This window comes from Canis lupus, chromosome 33 (genome assembly GCF_048164855.1).
Source record: "Canis lupus baileyi chromosome 33, mCanLup2.hap1, whole genome shotgun sequence".
NCBI classification, from domain to species: Eukaryota; Metazoa; Chordata; class Mammalia; order Carnivora; family Canidae; genus Canis; species Canis lupus.
In genome coordinates this window covers 6,780,677-6,801,060 of record NC_132870.1, presented here as the reverse complement: position 1 = coordinate 6,801,060, position 20,384 = coordinate 6,780,677, and the positions used below count along the sequence as shown (strand labels likewise).

Here is a 20,384-nt window from a genome sequence, read left to right as displayed (position 1 = left end):
ACCTCCTCTAGAGTGGTCTTTCTGTCATACAAATTTGATTAGCTTATTATGCTGCATAAAGCCTTTCCATGGCTCCCCTCACCTACCACATAGCTCTTTCTGCATGACATTCATGAGACCCACCTACCTTCATGTGCTGCCCACTACATGACATTTCAGCTTCATCTCCCACTGTTTCCCTACTTTCACTTTAGATATTCCAGATACCTCCCTAAATGCCAAATGCAACAGCTTTTGCTTGCACTACTTTCTCTGCTGGAATGTCCTCTGCCATTTATTTGTCTAATAAACTACACATCCTTCAAAACTGTGCTCTCCAATATGGTAGCCAGGAGCCACACGGGGCTATTAAGCACTTGCTATAGGGCTAACCTGAATTTTAAGATGTGCTTTGCCATAACTATAAACAATTGATTTTGAAGGTACAGTGTGGGGAAAAAAGTATAGAAGTCTTAATAATTTTATATTGATCACACATTGAAAAGATAATATTTTGGATAGATTGGGTTAAAGAAACTATCAAAATTTATTCTCTACTTTTTCAATGTGGCTACTAGAAAATTTAAATTTATACACGTGGCTTAAATTTGTGATGTGCATTATATTTCTATTAGATAGCTTCCTTGAAAGTCCTCACTTGACAAATTTAACCAAGGAGACAAAAGACTTGTACACTGAAAACTACAAATGTTGCTGAGAAAAATTAAAGAAGACACATAGGAAGACATCTCATGTTTATGGACTGGAGACTTAATATTGTTAAGATGTCAATACTAGCCAAAGTGATCTTCAGATGTATGGCAATCTCTATCAAAATCCCAATGAAAATTTTTTGCAGAAATAGAAAAATCTATCCTAAATTCATATGGAATCTCAATGGATCCCAAAAGGCCAAAATAATCTTAAAAAAGAACAAAGTTGGTGGTCTTATACTTCTTGATTTCAAAATGTATCACAAAGCTACAGCAATCAAAACAATGTGGGGCACTGGCATAAAGACAGACATACAGACCAATGGAATAGAAGATAAAATCCAGAAATAAACCCTCAAGTATATGGTCAAATGCTCTCCAAAACCATTCAATAGAGAAAGGAGAGTCTCTTCAACAAATGGTGTTTGGAAAACTGAATATCTACAGGCAAAAGAATGAAGTTAAACCCTCATCTTACACTAGATCTAAAGATGAACTCCAAATGGATCAAAGATCTAAACATAAGAATTAAAACTAAAAAAGTCTTTGAAGAAAATGAGAAAATTTTCATGGTACTGGATTTCACAATGATTTCTTAGATACAATACCAAGAACACAGGTAACAAAAGTAAAAATGAGTAAATTGGACTACATCAAAATTTAAAAATTCTATGCATCAAAGGGCACAAACAACAGTAAAAAGGCAACCTTTGGAATGGGAGAAAATATTTCCAAACAATTTATCTATATAAGAGGTTAATATCCAGAGTACATAAAGAACTCTTATAACTGAACAATGACAACAAATCCGATTAAAAAATGGGAACAGGGGGGTGCCTGGGGGGCTTAGTAGGGTGAGAGTCTGCCTTTGGCTCAGGTCATGATCTCCGGATTCTGGGAGTGAGCCCCAGATAGGCTCCCCACTCAGTGGGGGTGGAGTCTGCTTCTCCCTCTCCCTCCTCCTGCTTGTGTGCTCTCTCTCTGAAATAAATAATAAATAAAATCTTTTAAAAAATAATTTTAAAAAATGGGAAAAGGACTAAAATAGATGCTTCTCTAACAATGACATACAAACAGCCAACAAGACCATGAAAAGATGCTCAGTATCACTAACTATTACGGAAATGCAAATAAAAACCACAATATGATATCACCTCACATCAATTACCATGGCTGTAATCTAAAAAAAAAAAAAAAAAAAAAAAAATCCAAAAAACAAAACAAAAAACCCCGACAAAAATAACAAGCGTTAGCGAGGATGTGGAGAAAATGGAACTCTCGCACACTGTTAGTGGGAATGTAAATGGTGTTGCTCCTGCTATGGGAAGGAGTTCCCCCAAAAAATTAAAAATAAAATTACCATAAATCCATCAATACTACTTCTGGGTATAGACCCAAAAGCATTGAAAGCAGAGTTTCAAATAGTTGTATCCCTATATTCATAGGAGCATTAGTCATAATAGCTAAAAGATGGAAGGGACCCAAATGTCCATTGTAGGATTAATAGGTAAGAAAAATGTGGCAATACATACAATGGGATATTATTTGGCCTTGAAAAGGAAGGAAATTCTTTTTTTTTTTTAAAGGATTTTATTTATTTATGAGAGGCACAGGGAGAGGCAGAGACACAGGCAGAGGGAGAAGCAGGCTCCCCACAAGGAGCCCAATGTGGGACTCGATCCCGGATCCCAAGATCACGCCCTGAGCCAAAGGCAGACGCTCATCCACTGAGCCACCCAGGCATCCCAGGAAGGAAATTCTGACACATAATACAACATGGATGAACCTTGAAGACATTGTGCTAAGTGAAATAATCCAGTCATACAAAAAGACAAACACTGTATGATTCCACTTATATCAGGTATCTAGAGTAGTCAAAGTCATGGAAATAGAAAGTACAATGACAGTTGTCCGGCTAGGGAGAGGGAGAGATAGGGGATTATTCTTTAATGTGCATAGAGTTTCAGTTTTGCAAGTTGAAAAAGGTGTGGAGATTTATATATTTATTATTTAATAGTTAACACTATTGAACTGAACGTTTAAAAATGGTTAAGATTTATGCACATTTTACCACAAATAAAAAAAAACTTTAAAAAATCAAGTTAAAAAAAAGCTACTCGGATATTACCCCTCCTCCTCCCTCCTTCTGTAACCATTCCTTCCTTTGTTCCTCTACTTTATCTTGTATATATTACTATTAGGGCTCTTAACTACATTTTTGGTAAGTATTTATTTGACAGGATAAGGTTTACTCTCCCAATTGCCCCCATTAAGGAGTAAGTGGAACACTCATTCACTTCTGGGTTCTAGACCAAAGCTAAGAAAATATACTAAGGTCTTTTAGAAAGACCTTAGATGGGAAGAGACAGTAGCCCTGATGGCATAATATGCTACAGGGGACAGTCACTATCAACAAAAGTATATTTTGTATCTGTAGAGACTTCACTTTGAGATTAGATCTGGAAAAATCATTTTCCTTCAATTATCCTTTTGTGGGCAGGGTCTGAAAGACCTAAAGAGCACTTCCCCCCACCCCCAACACCTACAAACATCCCCTCCTCCATCCTGAGTCCAACCTGCTCAAATGATTGGCCAATGCAGTCTGACTCAATGGAGGGAGGAGAGGAAGATATTCATTCAAGATAGATTCAAGACGGAGTAGTTTATCCAATAGACAATGTACCCAGGGGTCAAGTAAAGAACTGTTTTGCTGTCTCCCTTGGACTCTTGGGATCTATGCTTGATGTATAATAATTTTTTTTTCTGATAATGGACTATACCTTCCTATCCTTCCAAAGTCATAGCCAAGAAGTTACATTTGTTTGACTCTCTTCCCTCCCTTGTGAGGAGCTCCTTTAGGGGCAGGGACCAAAACTTATTCATCCTTGCATCCCCAGTGTTCACTACTCCTGGCATATAGCAGGTGCCCAATAAATCCCAAATAAATGACTGAATGGTTAGAGTGAGTGTGAGGAGAGTCATTATAATACCCAGAGATTTTTGGCCAAGTAACTAGCCCATTCCTGAGAGAAAGGACAGTCTGAACTAAAGACCTGCAGGCAGCATGTGGGTCTGGTAGGAATGGGAAGGAGAGGGCTGGTGTGAAGAAAAAGTGGTTCATTATAAAGCCCAGGTTGAGCAGGCTAATGAAATTGATATCCTTTAGTTTCATGTTCCATTGTCTCGCTAGTCATTATTCAGTACCAATATTTATCCAGCTGGTCACCAGGCAAATTTCCTTTCATTCTATAATTTCAGCTCCATCTGAAGTGCCACTGTAACACTGCCTCAGTGGCCCCAATTCCACAGCCACATTAAATCAGACATTATTTTAATGTAGCTGATTGGACTGGTTCAGGTCTGCTAACAGTAAGATACTCATGTATGGCCCTTTTATGCAGTCAGTTCTAATTTTTCCCCCTTTCCCAGAAACCTGGAAAGGATTCCTAACAATGGGTAACCCAAACATCAGCTTTATTTGTCAACATAATGGTGCTCCTTCAAACTCACATTCATAGACTTTTGCAAGTTGGGAGAAAAGAGTAAAAATTAGTTCTGTTCCCCCCATAAGGAAATTTGTGTCTGGAGGGCAAAGCTGGGTCACATTGACTTAGAACTAGAACTCAGAGCCCCGGACTTCCAGTCCTAAGGCCTTTTTCTTCTGCACCAGCCTTAGGTGCAACCATGCCTGCTTGGGACAGGACCAGCTCACCCCTCCTAGCATTTCTGTGCAATCAGGGCCCCCTCTTCACAGCTCTAAATTATCTGCAAAGAGAAGAGTGCACACACACACATTTTTCACGGGTTAATTTTCCTTGAAACATTCTGGGTGATTTTTCTAAAGCCCCATTCACAATGGTGCTGAATTTACAATATTCCATCAACTGAGAACGAAGGAGATAGTCCAGAAGTGCGTTGGTTAGCCCAGAATAGGCCGGAAGCAGAGCTGCGCAGATCTGGGGCTGCGCGGTGGGCAGGCAGGGCACTGTGGGCTGATACACCGTGTGTGCGTCCTCTGATAGGCACGAACTGAACTGAGCACCTCCTGGGCATCTGGCTGCAGCTGCCTAATTAAAAGTTGAGCAGCTGCCTCCATCCCTCCATCCCTCCATCCCTCCATCCCTCCATCCCTCCACCGGCAGAGACACTTGGACTTCTCATTCTCATCTCGGATACGGATTCGGCCTTCACTTGTGTTGCGACTCCAGACAGGTCATTTTAAATTTTCCAATACTAGTGGACTTTGCCTTCAAAAGAAAAAAAAAAAAAAAAAGACCTTCCAAAAGGGAAAGGTATTTTTGGAGCTGGAGAAGCACACAAAAACGACAAAAGTTGTGTGAGCTCCGGGTCAGGGGAGCCCCATCCCACCGCCCGCCCGGAGGGCTCACGGTGCGGGGCCGCGGAGCCCGGCAGCCCAGCCAGGCCAGGAGGGCGCCTTCCTCTTTAAGAGTCCACAGGCGATCCTGATTGGCTGTGGCTCTGCAGGGCCTGCCTCCCCGCTCCCCCGGGACCCGCTCCCGCCCCGGCGCTCGCCTCCCCTTCCTCGCAGCCGAGCCCGGCCTGCAGCCGCGCGGGAGGCTCGCCAGCAGCAGATGCCGCGCGCCGGGACCTGCATCCTCAGTGCGCGCTGAACGGCCGAAGAAGAGGGAGGGAACCGGAGAGGGCCACCTCCCCCCGCCGCCCCCGGAGGGCTCCGCCGGCCGGGACCCGCCCGCTGTGGCCGCCGCCGCCCACCGCTCCCAGCCATGCCGGGCCCGGCCGCCGACGGGGGGCAGGTCCCCTTCCGCGGCGCCAAGGAGGAGATCCGGCCGAGGGTCGAAGGCCCCGGGGACGGCGGCGGCCCGCGGCACGGCGTCGTCTGGAGGAACGTGGTCCTGATGAGCCTGCTCCACTTGGCGGCCCTGTACTCCCTGGCGCTGATCCCCGCGGCCCAGCCGCTCACCCTGCTCTGGGGTAAGTCCCGCCGGCGCCCCCGGGCCCGGGCCCCGAGCCCCGAGCCCCGAGCCCCGAGCCCCGAGCCAGGCCAGGCCGCCCCCAGCCCTGCGCTCGCTTCTGCCACGCGCCCCGCCCCGCGCGGGACCTGCAGTGGCCGCTCCTTCGGGGCCGCTGGCGTTTCTCTCTGTCCAGGGATTTGCAGCTTCGGCCTCCCGCGCCCTCTGGCCCGGTGGGCGCCTTGGCCGGCTCCCGGCGGGAGAGCGGGAGGGACTTGGGGTCCAGAGGGCAAACTGCGCGTCGCGGGAGGGACGGCAGGAGGGACGGCAGGAGGGACGGCAGGAGGGACGGCAGGCGGGACGGCAGGCGGGACGGCAGCGGGACGGCAGGGGGGACGGCAGAAGGGACGGCAGGGGGGACGGCAGGAGGGACGCAGGGAGGACGGCAGGCGGGACGGCAGGGGGGACGGCAGGCGGGACGGCAGGGGGGACGGCAGGCGGGACGGCAGCGGGACGGCAGGGGGGACGGCAGTGGGGACGGCAGGGGGGACGGCAGGCGGGACGGCAGCGGGACGGCAGGCGGGACGGCAGGGGGGACGGCAGCGGGGACGGCAGGGGGGGCGGCAGGGGGGGCCGGCAGGCGGGACGGCAGGCGGGACGGCAGCGGGACGGCAGGGGGGACGGCAGGCGGGACGGCAGGGGGGACGGCAGGGGGGACGGCAGGGGGGACGGCAGGCGGGACGGCAGGGGGGACGGCAGGCGGGACGGCAGGCGGGACGGCAGGGAGGACGGCAGGGGGGACGGCAGGCGGGACGGCAGGGGGGACGGCAGGCGGGACGGCAGGCGGGACGGCAGGGGGGACGGCAGGGGGGACGGCAGGCGGGACGGCAGGGGGGACGGCAGGCGGGACGGCAGGCGGGACGGCAGGGAGGACGGCAGGCGGGACGGCAGGCGGGACCGCAGGCGGGACGGCAGGGGGGGCGGCAGGGGGGGACGGCAGGAGGGACGGCAGGCGGGACGGCAGCAGGGACGGCAGCAGGGACGGCAGGAGGGACGGTTGTCGCCAGTGCGGGCCGCGGCGGGCTTCCCGTCTGCCGCCGCTCAGGGTCGCCGCCTCCTCCGCGGGCCGAGGTAAGGATGAGAAAAGGAGCGGAGCAAGGTGGAAAGACCCGCACAGAATCAGTCTTGATTTTCATGCATGAGATGGAAGAAGCCAGTTTCCCTGCTACCCCACGGGCCCTGTCGCTGCCGCCCTGCACGTCCCTGCCCCCCGCTGTGTCCAGTTGCGCTTACACCGTCCGGGAAGTTTCTCAGCGAGCAAACCCAGGCCTCGGCGAGCGCGCTCCGACCGCAGCACAAAGCTGTAGCTGTGGCCGTGGAGCCTCCTCCAGGCCCTGCCCTTCTCTGGCCAGCGCGGGTCTGCCGGGTCCGCCGCCGCACCCGTGGCTCTCCCGCCACCCTCCTTGCTGGCAGGGGAGGGAGCCCAGGAGAGGCCCATCGCACCCACCCACTCCCCCATTTCCTGGGCCCCAGGGGTTCAGCGGCTGCCCTGCAGCACTCCGGTGGCTGGTCTCTGAACCACCTGGCAGGTCCCCCTGGCCCCAGGAACTGCTTTTGGTTTCAGTTGCCAGGGCCAAAGGCACAGGCACAGGCACTGATATCCTGGGCTGAGAATTTGATGAGGTAATCCAAGAAGCCCTTTTAGCTCTCCATTCCGGGATCTCCAAGGAATGGGGGCAGGAGAAACACAACCTACTTTTGTTTCCAGACGGGAAAAGGAAGAAAATAAGAGGACTTCTTTCTATAGAGCTTATTTGGTAAAGTGCCAGCTTCAAATGCCTAGGTAGATCAAGAGCCACTGGGGTTGCCTTGACAGCCTTCCCTTGAAACCCTACAGCCCCTCTGTATTGGAAGCAAATCCATCCAGAGCCTGATAACTCTTAGGGGGGGTGTGGCTGAGAGAGACTGGGGCGTTGAAGGATGGTGAGAGGGTCCAGAGTCTTTGGGAATCCATGGCACCATTTCCCCCCCTTCACGTGAGCTCCACGCCCAGCTCCAGAGCTGGAACTCAGAACCCCAATATCAAGAGTCACCTGCTCCTCTGAGCCAGCCAGGTGCCCCATCCGTGAAGCCTTTTTTAAGTCCCCTAAAAGCTCTTGGCAGCCCCCTGCTTGTGCCTCCCCCATTCAGTGCGCCACCTCAATTCTGGGTTCTTTTCACCATCATCTTTGTGATTATGTATTGATCTCTTTTTTTTAAAGATTTTATCTGGGGATCCCAGCAGTTTAGCGCCTGCCTTTGGCCCAGGGCGCGATCCTGGAGACCCGGGATCGAATCCCACATCGGGCTCCTGGTGCATGGAGCCTGCTTCTCCCTCTGCCTATGTCTCTGTCTGTTTGTCTGTCTGTCTGTCTCTCTCTCTCTGTGACTATCATAAATAAATAAATAAATAAAATAAAGATTTTATTTATTTATTCATGAGACACATAGAGAGGCAGAGACATAAGCAGAGACATAGGATGCGGACCGGACCCGGACCCGGGATCACAACCTGAGTCAAAGATAGATGCTCAACCCCTGAGCCACCCAGGTGCCCTTACGTATTGGTTTAACTCTGTCTTCCTTCTTCGTTTATCTCCAAATGACTAGATTCTAAGATGTTCAGCCAGTACCTCACGGACACATCCCTTTAACTAGACATGCCAGCTGAAGCCCTTGCAGCCTCAGAGCCTCCACGGAGCTCTGACCTCCCTTTCCTGGGCTGGGACCGTACCTTTGAACTTCAGAGCTCACCTGCCTCTAGGGAATTGGGGCTTAGCCTTAATAGGGCAGGGCCATCCAAGGTTCAGGGGGAAGTGGGCACATAAAACATTCCCACATTTCTGTACTTGCCTGGAGTGCCACAGGGCTCACAGGCTTCACTCCCTACAGCCCCCAAACCCTGTTGACCCCGGCACTCCACCGGGAGCCACAAGGACAAGGCTTCTTCTCCAGGCTGGCCAAGTCGGCTCTGCCCTTTCCAGGCTGTTTCCTGCGGTGAAGACAGAATCTTTGTTTCTGAAAGACCTTGGCCAGAGGACACCTCCCTCAGCCCCAGACTCTTACAGCTTCCCCGGAGAAGCCCACACACTGCAGGAATCTGCTTTCCCTTTGTGGGTGATGCTGCTGAAGCCTAGTCTTATACCTCCCTGGAGAGTCTTCTCTCTTAACTACCTTCTATCGGCTCCGTTTTCTGAATCTTGATTCTCTCCCTACCTGTGCTTCATTGTATCATGAGGGGGGGAAAAAGAAAGGAAGAAAAGAGAGGAAGAGGAAAAAAAGAAAAGAACAGTGGTGACTGTTGTCCTTTCAGAGTCCAAAATTTCAACTTCGATACATTCTAAACAAATGAATGTCATCCGATGGACTTCTTGTGAGGGAGGAAAGAGACAGAGACTAGTTGAGATTGGTTGTGCTGATTGCTAGGATATATAGGGTTATTTTCAGTGGAAGCCCTGGGGTCTTAACTCACACAATTTCCCCCACTGGATGCCCTGTTTCACTACCTCTGCCACTGGTTCTATCTAGCTTTATTTTCTTATTTTTATTTTTTTAAGATTTTATTTATTTATTCATAGAGACACACAGAGAGAGGGGGGCAGAGGCACAGGCAGAGGGAAAAGCAGGCTCCATGCAGGAAGCCCGATGTGGGACTCGATCCAGGGTCCCCAGGATCACACCCCGGGCTGCAGGCGGCGCTACACCGCTGTGCCACTGGGGCTGCCCTCTACCTAGCTTTAGGGCTGAGTTCATGCACTAATGGGCTGCTTCACCCACTTTAGAGACATAGGTTCTCAAAGACATAGGCTTAGCCCTTCCCTTGCTGGCCACCCTTCAGCCCTAGGTGAGGTTGCTCTGGAAACAAGAGGCATCAATTAAGTGCGCCCAGCAGAGACTGTGTTAGGTGTGCAGCACAGAGAGAGTAACGTGTGGAGTGGTAGAATGTCACCTGTGAAAGATCCATCAAGTTGTTCAGTCCAGCCTCCTCCACTGCCTAGTCCGTCCACCTTTTGCTGACTCTCCTTGGGGCCAGAGCAAGTTGTTTCCCCTCCTTGTATTTGCCCTTTTCTGAGTGGGCGGCCCTGTCAGAACAGAATGCTCTTGGCGCCCACAGGTCCTGAGGGATGAGTTTATGTGTTTCAAGGACAGAAAAACATAAACTCTGACTGGAAGAAACATCTTCACCTGAAGGCTTGAGCTCACAAAAGTGCCTACGTGAAGAGTTTTTGGCCAAAGGCATGGTTAGCCCATGCCCTGAATCCCAAAATGAGTGGAACAGAAGAGCGAGTAGCAGCAGTCATGGTGTGAAGAGTCCTGGGCTCCTTTCCAGTGAGCTTGGCCTCGCCTGTCTCCAGGCATTCTGGCTATTGGTTTTCAGAAATGTCAGGGACTTTTCCGGAGTCTAAGTGTCATCTGAGTCCCCTGATTATGTCCCATGGTGACATCATGGCTTTTTTCCCCCCTCTTGGGATGACGTCATTGGAAGTATGAGGCAGGAAAAGCAGTAATTTGCCCTGCTCCCTTCCTCTATCTTGCCTGGGGACAAATAGGGGGTTGGGTTTAAAGCTGAGAGGAGGCAGGGGTTAACCAAGCCGTCTGGGGGATGGGAGCATCAGGAGAGGCTGGGATTTGGAGAGTGCTGGTCCACCAATCAGATTCTTTTTTTTTTTTTAAGATTTTATTTATTTATTCATGGAAGACACAGAGAGAGGCAGAGACACAGGCAGAGGGAGAAGCAGGCTCCATGCTGAGAGCCCAATGTAGGACTTGATCCCGGGACTCCAGGATTACACCCTGGGCCGAAGGCAGGCGCCCAACCGCTGAGCCACCCAGGTGTCCCCATCAATCAGATTCTGTGCAATTCTGAGAGTTGACTGAAGATGAGCTATCTCTTGTCAGGCACCGAGTTTACCTGCCTCCATGACCTGGGTTGGTCTTGATGCCTTTAGTGGGTTGTGCTGCTGTTTTTTGTTTTTTGTTTTTTTTTTTATCAAGTCCCTAAAATTGTTGAGGAACCCCAAGAAGATGTAGCCTCAGACTTCTGCCTTGCCTCTAGGTTTTTTCTAGGGTGAGCGTGGCTCAGGAGAGAGATGTATCTGAACACGAATCCCTGCTCTCTAACTTGTCAGCCACATGACTTTGGACAAGCTAACATCTCTAAACTTCAGCTTTCTCACCTGTAAAATGGGTGTATTAATACCTCTTGCTTAGAAAGTTGTGAGAACTAAATTTGAGATTATGTGTAAATCACAGCACAGTACCCAGCCCTTGGTTGGTGTTCAGTAATTATCGGCTGCCGTTATTATAGGTCCTGATACTGGCTCTTTTTCTTCAGTAGAAGGGAAAAAGGCCTTCCTGCAGCACAACAAATTCTACGAAGCTGACACAGAACTTGGCTTTGTTGACTCTCTTGAATGGAAAAGATTGCTTTGGCTTTGGAAACTAAAAGGTTCCTTCTCAAAGTTCCCACAGAGAAATAAACATGAATCCCTCTTAGTCCTTCCTCCCTCCACCCCTTCCCTTCTCTTGGATTCTACCTTTTTCCTATTTTCCTCCCAAAGGTGACTAGTTTGTAGATAAGTATCTTTTTGTTTAGCTGACAACTCACCTGGTCTTTAGTGTTTTCTTTAGGGTTTTTTGAGCACAGCCCAGTTAGCATTGCTGTAGAAACCGGGCTCACTCATTTCTCTGAATCTCTTTGGGTCTTAATTTTGACTTGGTTTTCCCCCTCATCCCTGTCTTCTTGAGTAGTGTTTAAAACAAATGAACCAACACTTTAACGCCCAAACTCCTTAAAAAACCAAAAAACAAAAATGAATCTTCCCTTTAAGCCCTGTAATTCCCAGGCCATTGTTGCAACTCTTGCATTTTTAATAAATGGGCAAGCACCAAATGCCTCACTGAGGCTGGAGAGCAGCAGAACCGGAGAACAGAGTACACTCTTGCTAGCTTAATAGTCCCAACAACTATAAATATAGGTTTGAGGTTAACATTATTAACTCAGTTTTTTCTAAAACCAGTCAAGGTCACTGCAGACAGTACTGTGATCTTGAAATGAGCAGTGCTGCTGAGTAGAAACCAGGGCTGGAATCCCGGTGCTGCCACTTGATTCAACTTCATACAAAGTCCCCTTCCAGGTTGTGAGCCTCGGCCTTCTCATCTGTGAAAGGGAGACAGTAACATGGAGCTGAAAGTTGAGAACTGGGGCACGTGTGAGAGTGCCTGCCAGGGGGTAGACACTCAGTGCGTCTGTTGTCATTACCTCCCACAATGGGGGCCTACGTCTTGAACCCAGCCCTGGCTTCATCGTCTGTCTGGGGCTTGGAGCACTTGTGGCTCAAATATAAGGCCCAGCCTTTAAATCTAAATGTTCAATCATGACCTTGCTGTAACATTTTTGGTTTTGCCTTTTAACTAGGTTTTGGATAGTATAAAATGATAATAATTGCCAGGAAAAGCCATTGATCAATTTACAAAAGGCGACACAGCCATGATGGTTTTTTAAGATTTTGTAAAACAGAACCATATCTTTGGGTGACATGATACTCGAGTGTTTATTTTGACATGCTGTAGTTTCAGGCCTGTGGTCTACCTGTCCCTGCTATGACGTGTACTGTCTCTTCACCCCGAGGTTAAGAGGATGGGCTTTGGAGTGAGGGTCGGGGATCAAAAACCACCCCCCCAAGTTTGGCCTTGGGCAGATCACTCACCCCCCTAACCTTCCCCAAGTGCACAATGAGGATAATTAACAGTATAACATCTGGAGTGAAATGAAACAACATAGTAAAGAACTTGGCCTGACTTGTGGTGAGCACAGGGTGAGAGGTACCCAAGTGCTGAATCACTATACTGTACACTTGAAACTGACAGGACACTGTATGTTAACTATACCGGAATTTAAAAAGAAAAAAAAAAAAAGAACTTAGCCTGGAAGCCAGCACAGAGGAAGTGTGAGCCCTGTGCCATTCGTATCCTGCTTCCCTTCTCTCCTTCCCTTTGTTTAGCTCATCTTTTGGAGGCTGAGCCTTATTCCAGCCTGCCAGCTCGTGAAAGCCCCGGTCATGCGGTCAAGGCAGTTGTCTCTGATTTTATTTCCTCTGCTAATGAGATGGTGGCCGCAACAATAGGTACCAGCTGTCCTTCCTCTTCAGTGCCTATCCTTTGTTCATTATGTGTGAGTGGCCCTGAGAGAGGTCCTCACGGTTGCACATGCAGTCACGTATTCATCCATCCACAAATTCATTCCTTTTTTTCCATTCCAGTGACTGTCAAAACTGATTGCACATCAAAATCACTTGGGAATCCTTTACAATTTTTGGAAGCCTTGGCCCTCACCTAGACCTACTAAATTGGAATCTCTAAGAGTGATGCCCTGGCTGCTGCTGCTGCTTTTTCTTCTTACTATTATTTTATTATTATTATTATTTCTTACCACTCGCATATTTCTGATGCACAACGGGCTGAGAACCATTATTTAATTCACTTGTTTAGTAATATTTACTACTCACCCATTACCTGCCAGGTGGCAGCACAATCCCTGACTTGATGGCACTCAGAGGTCAGTTGGAGAGACAGACAGATACACCAGTGGTAAGGCTGAGGCGGCCTTGGTTACAGCACGCAGGCCTGGGGAAGTTGGGGAGGCTCCCTGCAGGAGGAGGCAGCTGTGCTGAGCCTGGCAGGAGGCCTGTGCCTGGCCTGCTCGGGGTTTGGGTGACATGGTATTGTGGCCACAGGCAAGAGTGGAGGCGGAGGGGGGTGGGGGGGAGACAGAGCAGAAACCTGATGGTCCAGCAAGGCTGGAGGTGGTCAGGGACCAAATCCATGGCAGGGAAAAGCAGGGCCAGGAGGAGATTGGGCTTGCAGGAAGCCTGCCCTTCCACCTCTACCTAACTTTCTCCTCCTCTCAGCCCATCGCACACACCAATTCCTGCTACGATGAGGTGGTCTGGAGCAAAATTTTTAGACTAGACACTTTAGACTAAAACTAGTCTAAAGTTTTCCAGGAAAGATCCTGGGGCACACACCTGGAGCAGGTGGCCACTGGGCCATCTCCTTCAGGCTGTCCGCATCTGAGGGGAGGCCAAGAGTAACATCTCAGTTGGGTATTTGATTTCACAGACTCAAAGGTACTGTCCTGAGACTAAACACTAAAACGCCCAGAAGTATTAGAGTACCAGACCCTGAGTGCCATCCTCCACCCATTTTCCCCCGTTCTCTACTCTTCCTGGTCTCTAAAAGGTACCTGTGTGTCCACACAAGGGGGCTTGTCCTTACCTCTCTTCCTCCCTTGAGCCCAAGTTTAAGTAGCTGGTTCTCACCAGTCCTCATTTCAGGCCTGCTGAGTCGTCCTTCCTCTATCATGCTTCCCTTGTTGCAGCTTCCTAGGATGAGTTAGAGGGCTCTGTGGATCCTGGCAGGCTGTGGTCCATGGACCAGCAGCATCGAAGTCGCCTGGGAGCTTGTTAGAAAAAGAGATGTTCAGACCCCATCCTGAATCGGGACCTGCATTTTCATAAGATCTCCAGGTGATTCATCTGTATGCTAAAGTTAGAGATGCACTCCCTTAAGTCCAGCCACAGGCTGGCAGTTCAGAGAAGCTGGACATGAGTGGGATCTGGCAATCCTTCCTTCTTCCTTTTAATGGCCTCCTCCCCTTTGCCTCCACTTCCTACCCTTCTGCCTTCTTGCGGCTTATTTTAGAACATGTCAGGATCTTGCTTCTCTTGCCAACAAAAGGCTGTTGCTAAAATCTTTCAGCCGGCAGCAGCAATGTTTAATTCATGGGCTAGAAAATTAATTTTATTTTCATGAATAGAGCTGGGGAAAAAATAACAGGAAGGCTCTGTGCATGGCCCTTGGGAATTCAGCTTGTCTATTTAACAGATGAACTGGAAGAGGTGAGGAGGCCTCAGGGGAGGGCTGTCTTCCACAAAATCATGAAGTAAATCATATCAGTTAGGATGCTTTTGTCCACAGATAGCACAAAACTCAATTTAAGTGGCTTAAATGGTAAGGAAATTTTCTAATTTCAACTGATATAAATCCCAAGGTCCGGGGCACTCTTGTCACCAAAGAGCAGATTTTATTTCTGCCATGGCTGTCCTGTCGAATTTAATTTTCCTCATGGTTACAAAATGGTTGCCAGAATGTCAGGCAGCACAGTGGAGCTACAGCAATGTCCTAGAGAAGAAGAGAGAGGATGCCCCTTCCTGATGGCTCATCAGAGAGAAAATCTTCCTGGCCACCTCACAGCTTAGGTCTCCTCCAGTCTCCCTTGCAGGATTATCTCCCCAGTGCCTTGTTAAATCAGGCCTTGGCAAAGGATTGAACACTAATGTTGGCCAGTAAGCCACACATGGTAGGAGTAGAAGGAGTGGAGATTAAGAGGCAAACAAAACCCAGGCTCTGCTCAAATGAAGAAGATGGCTTGGCTGCTCAGACAGCTAACACGTCCACCCCAGGGGCTTCCTTCACTCCCTGTCCTGACTTTCCCTTTTTGGTGTCACCTCCATCCCCTGAAAGGGCTCTGGTTTCATGTTGTAGCGTACTCTCCCTACTTTCCATCACCCGCACTTCTCTCAAATCCTGCTGTCATTACAGTGAGTTGTAAAGGTTCATCTTTTCCATGAGGCCCTGTGGCACTCCTACCTCCCAGGACCTGGCACATAGCCTCTGCTCAACTTATCAGTGTTGGGTGAATGGATGAAGGAATAAATGAATGAGTGAGTTTAATCACTGTGTGGCCTTTCTTTCTAAGGGATGAAAACGTTTTATTCTTTAACTTTAAAAAAAATGTTTTTTCCCCTGTTAGAGAACTTCCCATGTGATTTTGGGGGAAGGATTGGGGAGCGAGAAGCCTTTCTCAATGCCCCCGAAACCCACATGCCCCTCTGACCATGCATCCATCCATCCTGACCTCACTGGGGATGCTTACAGGGCTCCCTGTTGCTCTGCTGGGTTTTTATGGGCTGAGGTGGGGCAGGAGAGGTTTGCTAAATCTGCTGTGGGAGAGCTGAATTAAAAAGAACATGGAAATCGAGTGACTTAGAATGTTTTTTTAACCAGGGTTTTCCGTGGTGACACACCTGCCCCAGGCTGATAGTTTTCTTGGAGTGTCTTCATCCTTCAGATGACACAGAATCTCAGTGATGAAGCCATGTCCAGATTTCTGTTCTCTTGCTTCGAATTTTACTTAGTAGGGTATTTAGAAGTCCACTTCACCTCACCTAGCAGGTACCTTTTATTTGCACAAACAACCTACAAAAAGCCATCTCACACTCGGGGAAATTGCTAGCTACAGGATCAAGGAAACAAAGCCACAGCTTTTGGCTAGAGATTTTGGAATGTTTTAAAGGCAGACATGGAGAGAATGTCTAGAGAAGGCTTGTCACGTGGCCATTGTATAAAACCTTCCAGTCAAACACTGCGTGTGAAGTGCCTACTTAAGGGAAGTGCTTCATCGATGGCCTGCGGTGGTTGTTGGATGCCATAGAGGCTGAATCATTCCTCTTCATACATGTATGCGACACTGTGGTGGGAATCCAGGTCTTGTGGGATTGTGGAAGTTTCCTGAGATTGCCCTTAAAATAGGGAAGAAAAAACCCAATACCAATGGACTTTGAAATGAAATGAGACCAGAAAAGAGTTTAGAACTCAGGTTTAAATTTTATTTTCTTCCTGTCATCATACACTCGCAATTTGATTTTGTGTTGATTTTCAAGAGACAGTGACTTATAAATGTTACCTGTGACTGGCACAGACCAGTACTGGGAGGCGTGTAACCCCTCCCCAGGGGCTGAACACCCTGCCACAGGCAACTGTACCGGAAAAATAAGTAAGTACTACACAAGGTCTGCCATCGTGTTCATCTGCCAGGAAAAGACAGCTGTCTTATATTAAATACAATAATTGCTACGGGAGGAAAAAAAAAAAGTACCCTGTGACCTGAATGGGCAAGGTCATTCCCCTTAGCATTCTCTACCTCAGCACCAAAAAGTATTGATCAAGCAAGCAGTTAATTACTTCTGGTCTTGAATCAGGCACTGTGTAAAAAAAACAAAAAACAAAAAAACAAAAAACAAAAAACAAAACAAAGACCAGGTCTCTACCCTCATACTTTTTATAACTCAAAGGAACAGCTGTGATTTTTCCCAGTAGAGTAACCAACTTAATGTTCTCTCAGCGTGGGAAGATGATAGAACATACCCTTACTTCTTCAAAAGTCCCGTGCATGAAATTAGAAATAAATTTCTAAAACTTAACTGTTTCATGGAGTAGTTTGTTACCCACTCCTCTAATAAATACATTTATGAGAAGGTTTTGCAGATGGTTACAATGTAGCTCGTTTCTATTCTCAGCCTATGACTCACTGGAGTGTCCCCAAAAGCATTTGTTTTGCCCTGAAGTCACTATAAGCAAAAGGAGGTATTTATTAGTGAGTGTGAACAATATCCACATGTTTCCCTTCTCTATCTCTAACCCCCAAATCCATTGTGTTTGGCTCAGCAGCTCTTGAAAAGTGGGTGAGTCATTAACATTTTTAAAAAGATTTAAATTATTTATTTGAGAGAGAGAGAGAGAGAGAGAGCTCGCACATGAGTGGTGGGGTGGGGCCGGGGTGGGGAAGGAGGGGGAAGCAGACTCCCCACTGAGCAGGGAGCCTGACACCAGGCTCTATCCCAGGACCCTGAGATCATGACCTGAGCTGAAGGGAGATGCTTAACCCAGACACTTACCTGACTGAGCCACCCTGGCACCCCAAGTCATTAACGTTTTTGAGCTGTACTCAGATTACTCCGGGGTCTTAACTCTATGTGGATCTCTGGGAAGAGTGAAGTCACCACCCTCTGAGTATAGACTGGATATGAACCTAAATTTGGCATAGCTCCCATGAGCATCGGAATAGACCACAGCTATTAGAGCTAATATTCCTTTGTGTACAGAGCTGGTGTTCAATAAGTGTATACGTTACTGAGTAGCTGGTGCCTTCCGTGGTCCTGGAATTTCCAACAATCCGGGAGCTTAAGGGTCAATGCCAGGCCCAGCTGCAGGACTTATATCCGTTCTGATTGGTTTTGATTGGCTGGTGCCCTGGTCAAAGATTTTTAATATTACCTCTGCATATGCATCCTCTTGTTATATATCATATGATCCATTTAATCTCTTGCTTCTATTCTAATTGAATGAGAACCTAAAAAAAAAAAAAAAAGAAATCCATCTGTCCTTTCAGCTTAAATTTATATCCCCAAAACCATGTAAGGAAAGGTGTTAAAGCCCAGTGTAAACTCTGGAGTTTTATTTATTTTTTATTTTTTATTTTTTAAAGATTTTATTTATTTATTCATGATAGTCACACAGAGAGAGAGAGAGAGAGGCAGAGACACAGGCAGAGGGAGAAGCAGGCTCCATGCAGGGAGCCTGACGTGGGACTCGATCCCGGGTCTCCAGGATCGCGCCCTGGGCCAAAGGCAGGCGCCAAACCACTGCGCCACCCAGGGATCCCAACTCTGGAGTTTTAAATAACTCCCCTAATAAAAAATCTTTTGTGATAGGGGCAATGTGTGTCTGAAAGGCATTTTTTTTTTTCTGGCTTATAACTGCTTCTATGTAAGACTTCTCTCCTAAAATATTGATATTAATTGTACCATCAGAAAAAAGTAACATTGCAAAAGTCAGATTGTAAAGTTATTTCCTTTCAGTGTTGAGGGTTGGGAGGACAAGATGTGCAAGGTGGCACCACAGATTGAGGTGGCACTCCCAGCTCACACCTCATTGGCCATAATGTTGTAAACGGTGTGAGGCTCTCTGGCTGGTCCAGGGTTGGTGCCTCTGGCGCCAGACCCAGGGCCTGGCACAGGGAATTGTCTTCATGGTAGAAAATTTCAGATACATACTGAGGGAAAGAGAGTGGAGTCTACTCACTGACACCCCCTACCGGCCTGGGATTTTTTTCCTTGTAACTTTCTACTTTGTAATTTCAAGCACATCAAAGAGTTCTAATAGTGTGGGGAACTCCTTTATGCTCTATGCAGACTCAACAGTTTATATCTTGTCCCCTTCACTCGATCATATTCTGTATGGGTATGTGTACACATCTATGTGTGTATTATTTTTCTGAGCTGTTTGAGAAACTCTGCAGACATCGCGCCCTTTATCTCTCAATACTTTAGCATGTATTTCCTGAGAATAAGAATATAATCACAATACAGTTATCAACACCAGGAATTTAACCTTGATATGATCTCATCCGCGGTGAAAAGACAGAGGTCATTAGATTAGGTCTCCTAGTAATATCTCAGAGCTTTCTTTTTTCCTTTGGACCGGGTTGAAGCAAATTTCAGACACTTGGATCTGTAAATATCCAAGTATTGAGGATTAGTTGGGGTAATTCTGACTATGTTGTCTGCATGGAAATGGAGGGGACCACTGTTCCCCTACTACCTTGCCTTCAGCTCCTTGGGGGAAAACAGCATTGAGAGGCTGAAAAATAAGAAGCAGGCATAGGTAATGGGCCTGTCTGTTCTTCTCCGTTTGGTCTGTGGACTGTCTGAATTGGGGTCATCGGGGTTTTACCCAGACCTACAAAACCAGAGCCTTTGGGAGCGGGCCCCTGAGATCTGCCTTTACAGGCACCGAAGGTCGCTCTTAGACCCTTTGGGTCCGAGGTGCTGTCCCAGGGGGCAGGTGGCCTGGGAGTGACCCTGCGTTCCCTGCAGTTTAACATCACATGCTCCCAGCTCAGATTGTCCTATGGTTCCCTCTTGTATTGCTTGAAATTCCACCAGCCCAAGATTCCTTAGGTTGATAAGAGGCAGCATTTTAGGAATGTGAGTAGCTTGCAGGCACCTCCCCTTAGAAATCCACATGTTCCTGCGAATTGCTTTCAACACACACCTTCCTTTTTTTTTTTTTTTTTTTTCAACAACACACATCTTCTAACACGGGTCTGACAGCGTGTTCGATTGTGGTTTCTCTGCAGGGAGGAGAGTAGAGAGGAAAGAAGACGGGATATCGGACCTGGAAGGCTTGGTATTGGGAGCGAGGATAGCTGTTTGGATTAGATGCCTGGGGTAGAAGCTATTTGAAAGAGATAAAAACCAAAACAAGACAAAACAAAAAAACCTCTAGAGAAAGCCTCCATCAGCCCTACGTAGACACCCTCACCTGCAAGGGAGAGTGCCCAAGCCTCCTTTCGTGGGCACTGCTGTGAGGACTCATTTTGGTGCAACAGCTGCCTGCCCAGCGTCAGTACCCTACATTCCCATCTCCACCCCATGCACCAGTCCACCATCGCTCCCAGAACCAACAGGGACATCGAGGCTAGAAATCCGTTGGAAAGTTACGTCTGGTCTAGCACAGTCGTTCATTCCACATACAGAGGCTGCTAGAGCCCCTGCTCCAAGGCCCCTTTCACCTCTGAGGGTCAGTGGCTTTACTGTCATCTCCATTTCCCGAAGAGCACACACTTCTCATGATGCCCCTGCTCCTCAGGGTTGGAAGTGCATCTGTCCTGGGGCAAGACATTTTGGGGGACATCTGGGACCCAAGCTCCTCTGCCCCCCTGAGATAAATGCCCTTTATAAACATTTCTGACATACCAACAAATGAGAAGAATGGGAAGCCACTGGGCTCGAGATATTAACAGCACACCTGAAGGGACTGAGAATTAATCCTAACCTGCATCCTATAAACAAGGCTGCATGCCCTGGGTGGTCTTACT

The 20,384-nt window shown here is 48.1% G+C and overlaps 1 protein-coding gene and 1 long non-coding RNA gene across 2 annotated transcripts in view; one reads left to right on the top strand and one right to left on the bottom strand.

The window, feature by feature from the left end:
- Positions 1 to 4,149: 4,149 nt before the first annotated feature.
- LOC140623684 (uncharacterized) lies at positions 4,150 to 7,241 on the bottom strand. The gene is made up of 2 exons (XR_012023239.1): positions 6,917 to 7,241; positions 4,150 to 4,939 (listed from the first exon to the last, which is right to left on the bottom strand). It is a non-coding gene; the product is annotated as an uncharacterized lncRNA (long non-coding RNA).
- Positions 5,249 to 20,384, top strand: part of SCD5 (stearoyl-CoA desaturase 5) — a 150,102-nt gene continuing 134,966 nt past the window's right edge. Inside the window, exon 1 of the mRNA XM_072810183.1 lies at positions 5,249 to 5,645. Within this exon, the coding sequence (XP_072666284.1) occupies positions 5,438 to 5,645 (208 nt within the window). The 5' untranslated portion in view covers positions 5,249 to 5,437. The remainder of the gene's footprint in view (positions 5,646 to 20,384) is intronic.